At 36.9% G+C, this 4,404-nt stretch overlaps 1 protein-coding gene across 1 annotated transcript in view; it reads left to right on the top strand.

Annotated features, from left to right (window-relative positions):
* Positions 1-4,404, top strand: part of plxna2 (plexin A2) — a 221,255-nt gene that overhangs the window by 158,409 nt on the left and 58,442 nt on the right. The window contains exon 14 of the mRNA XM_016532441.1: positions 4,183-4,300. Within this exon, the coding sequence (XP_016387927.1) occupies positions 4,183-4,300 (118 nt within the window). The remainder of the gene's footprint in view (positions 1-4,182; positions 4,301-4,404) is intronic.

The raw sequence follows: 4,404 nt of genomic DNA, 5'->3' as shown, positions 1-4,404 counted from the left end.
TTTATTCATTTTGAGGAATACTGAATCTGTTTTTGTGCAGGTGAGATGAGTAAATACATGTTCATATTTAGTCTAGAACTACAATAAACATCATGTTCACACAGCACACACAACGCCTCTGCACTCCCATTTTCTCTCAACATGGCAACACGAGAGCTGTCAGTCAAGACATGGGAAACAAAGTAACTGGCGTTACTTATTTGAAAAAGTAACTCAGATATTTCCTTCTAAATTAAAAAGTAATGCGTTACTTTAAAAAGTAATTTTTCCTTTGACTGTTTTTATTCGTTTTTAGGAATACTGAATCTGTTTTTGTGCAGGTGAGATGAGTAAATACATGTTCATATTTAGTCTAGAACTACAATAAACATCATGTTCACACAGCACACACAACGCCTCTGCACTCCCATTTTCTCTCAACATGGCAACACGAGAGCTGTCAGTCAAGACATGGGAAACAAAGTAACTGGCGTTACTTATTTGAAAAAGTAACTCAGATATTTCCTTCTAAATTAAAAAGTAATGCGTTACTTTAAAAAGTAATCTGATTACTTAACTCGCGTTACTTGTAATGCGTTACCCCAAAAACTGGTAATTTCTGCTCACTAGCATTACAGAATTGCAAAAATAATGTTTGTTTTCAAGCAGGTTTCCTTTAAACACTCCCCTCATCTTTGATTGGCCAGACAAACAGCCCCAAACTTACGTCATTGGTTGAGCTGTTGCTGTGTCAAGCTTGTCAGAATTCTTAAACAAAGATGTTTTGAAATCTCCACAGTGTTTAGGCTTTGAAGAGCTCAACCTACAGGTTTAGTTATAGTTGTCTCTGCATATTAAACTGTAATAGAAGAAAGTATATTAACATCAAAATAATTTCATCTTTAAATTACCCAGCATGTATTTAGTGCTCTTTATTCTTCACGCAATATTAAACCTACACTCCTCATGATTTATCGCTCTTTGTCCTCACCTTACTGTCTTTTGCTCAAGAAAAATTAATGGTACATCTCAGAACTGACAGCTAGCTGCATATTATTGAGATACTATTATAGTTTTTAATAATATTTTGAATTGGTTTCTGTTTCCTGTTTTTATTTTTATTTTAATTTTAGTTAAAGTTTTAGTAATTTGTTGTTTTTATTAGTTTTTGTTTTTAAAAAATGCCTAAATAAAATTCCTCACCTTACTGTCTTTTGCTCAAGAAAAATTAATGGTACATCTCAGAACTGACAGCTAGCTGCATATTATTGAGATACTATTGTAGTTTTTAATAATATTTTGAATTGGTTTCTGTTTCCTGTTTTTATTTTAATTTTAATTTTAGTTAAAGTTTTAGTAATTTGTAGTTTTTTTTAGTTTTTGTTTTTAAAAAATGCCTAAATAAAATGAATTGAAACTATAAAATTGAGAACTAGAAGAAATAAAACACGTTTAAGTTTTTTTTTAATTAATATAATTCATTTTATTTTATTTCAGTCAAAGTTTAAGTAACAAAAATGTTTTTTAATGGTTTTAATTTTAGTTGACTATAATAACACTGCTGTGAGCACTGTATCACTGTATCCAGCTATCTTTATTCTTGAGAGAAACAGACATCAACGTTCACCATGTCCAGTTCAACAGAATGTGATATGCGATTCTACGTTGCATTATAACTCACCCTGACCTTATTGTACACAGGCATTCTGAACGTTTGGCTTTCAAGCATTTATGCCATCGTGTTGTAAGGGTGTATAAATAGCTTGTAGTGTCTGCGTTCAGGTGGAGTATGTCTCCACAGCGCCTCTCTTTGCTGCTGAGGTGGGGACAGACGGTGCGAGGGGGAAATGTGTGGTAATTGAAATGCGCGGCGTGCTGCCTGCTGTAGGAGGGAGATTTGTCAGCCCTTCTCTCTTCTGACAGCAGTTTAATCCGAGCGGGACGAAGCCGAGCCGAGTGGGAGTGGATTCATTTGTATGGCGTGGCGAAGGGGTGTCACGAGGAAATGGAGAATGCGCCATTGGACCCTATCAAACCCACAAATGGAAACGGGACGCCACGTATCTGTGTTTTAACAGTTCTGTCTGGTCGTTTTGTACAAAATTTGTACACATTAAGACACCCAAGCTTGATGAAGATTATCTTATCCATTTTTTATGTGAGTTTTTATGTATCATAGCTTATTTCAAAGTATGTGCACAAACTTGTATTAGGTTTGAGGTCACATTAGCGAAATTTCGCAAGCAAAAAGGTCCATTGTTTATTGTCAATGGTGTAGCAATGGATGAAGCACAGCTCACACAGAAGTCACTTTCAAATCAACTTTCTGTTGCTCAGCAAATTCACGTGACCAAATTAAACCTTTTACGAAATGTAGGAATCTTGCGCCCTCACAAAATTTCCAGTTACATGGATTACTATATTAATGACTGGATTTTCAAGGTAAATGTGACTGCACCTTTACATGGCTACTTTTGAATGGCTGTCAGTGGAGAAAGGTGCTTTTTCGTCCGCAAAATGGTGTAATAACAGCATCTGCCTGCTAATTTCCGAAGCCCACCAGCCAAACTTGCACCACGCAGCAGCAGTAATTGAGCATCCAAACTTGCTTCCCAACTTTAATTGCCTTAGAAGTGAAAGTCCTCCAGTCAGTGTGATTGAGAGGGCATAATGTGCGCTGTGAACAGCTGTGAACGCTGTCTACCGAGCCTGTGAGACTCACCGCAGGAAGCCACATCACGCCCACAATCACGTAGTCCGCGCCGCATGCGTTCCGACAGTTATCCCTGATGATGCGAACACTCGATATCAACCAAACATCGATTGCAGTGCGCCTGCCCCCACGTGCTTTCAACTCAGATTTGAATTCTCATGTCAGTTTCATATTTACTTCATTTGAGGGCCAGTCAGTGGGCTCTGTTTTTATTATGTCATTTAATCTGGCCACCCGTCCGTGAAGCCGATACCTGATCAGTCTGTACGATGTAGCAGCATCGACTTGCTCCCTGATCAGAGTGCATGATTGTATTTTTTTACAACGCTGAGTGCACGCTGTATTGATTTGTGCTGGGCGTCACTGGCATGCCGTATATGCATGTTTCTTCAACTTCAGGCACTTAAATATCCCAGAGGTTGATTGTTATTTTTATTTTTATTTTTTATTTTATTAAAACATAATTTATATTTGCAACTTTGAAACTTTTTGAAAGTATTTTGACATTTTATATACATGTGTATATATATGTGTGTGTGTGCGTGTGTGTGTGTGTGTGTGTAAAACTGTGATCAATAATAAATAAATAATAAAATAAATAAAGAGCAAGATAAGCTGTATTAAATAAAGTAAAATAATACAGCTCCCTTAGTTGTGTCATTTCCACCATGTTAAACAATTTTGCTCCAATTTCTTTCTTTTTTAAATTCTAGTGTGACAACAGTGTCAATGAAGAGTTTGAGATTAAATAAGAGACTTGTGATGTGTAGAAAACAAAAGAAAAAATCAAGGCAAATGTTACTTGTGAGCAAAATATTTTTATTGTTTGACATTTGCAAGTTATAATTTTGTTAAATCGTGTGAAAATAGTATTTGTATATTTAGGATGCATAACATTAGCCATACAGTAAAAAGCCAAACAAGTCCGCCATTTCCATGGTGGAAATTACAATTTAAGAAAAGGAAAATTATAAAGATGACAGATTTCTCTTGAGATGTATATGTCCACTATTGGACTACTAGGTTAGTGTAAATAAACCAGTATGGAAAATGTGTTTTAAAAGAAGTTATTTCCCAAAAGAACACTCATACGCAGTGTAGAACCTGCTGGAACATATGGTTTTGTTGCTTCAAAAGCATGGCGTGTCTATGCATCGGCATTCCCGTAGGGTGATCTTGTCAATTCAGCTAATGGAATGTGTGCGCTAAAGCAATCAAGGAACCAAAGCAAAACCTACATTGAGATCAAGAGGAAATCAATTTAGAGAGAGAGGAAGAGTCGCATACTGATCACTCAGCAGGACTGGAGATGACTTCCAATGCTTTGGTTCCTCACTCTGGAGTCAGTCCAGAAACATTATGCTTTGTAATCCAGTGAACCTGGATCTCCTTGTACAGAAGTTATGAGGCGGTGATATCCATCCATTTAGGCAACTTTCATTTAAACCAAGGTTAAAAATTTAACTTATTGTGTTTTTCTTCTTTTTCAGGATTGTGTGTGAGATGGATGCAGCTCCCACTGACAGTAAACCCGGCCCGGTTCATTTGTGTGTAGGGGAGTGTAAGCCGGAGCTCCAGACGCGCTCTTCTCAACTCTATTCCTTTGTGGTAAGACCTTGAGCTCTGCTACATCTGAATAATGCAGTGAGGTAGTGGTGAACCTTGCCATTGTTTTGGTTTTATTAAACTGAGCTTTACTTGGTCCATTGAAG

This window comes from Sinocyclocheilus rhinocerous, unplaced genomic scaffold, assembly GCF_001515625.1.
Source record: "Sinocyclocheilus rhinocerous isolate Xijiao unplaced genomic scaffold, SAMN03320098_v1.1 scaffold905, whole genome shotgun sequence".
In the NCBI taxonomy this organism is placed as follows: domain Eukaryota; kingdom Metazoa; phylum Chordata; class Actinopteri; order Cypriniformes; family Cyprinidae; genus Sinocyclocheilus; species Sinocyclocheilus rhinocerous.
The sequence above is the reverse complement of the archived record's forward strand: the minus strand, read 5'-3'. Positions and strand labels throughout refer to the sequence as shown.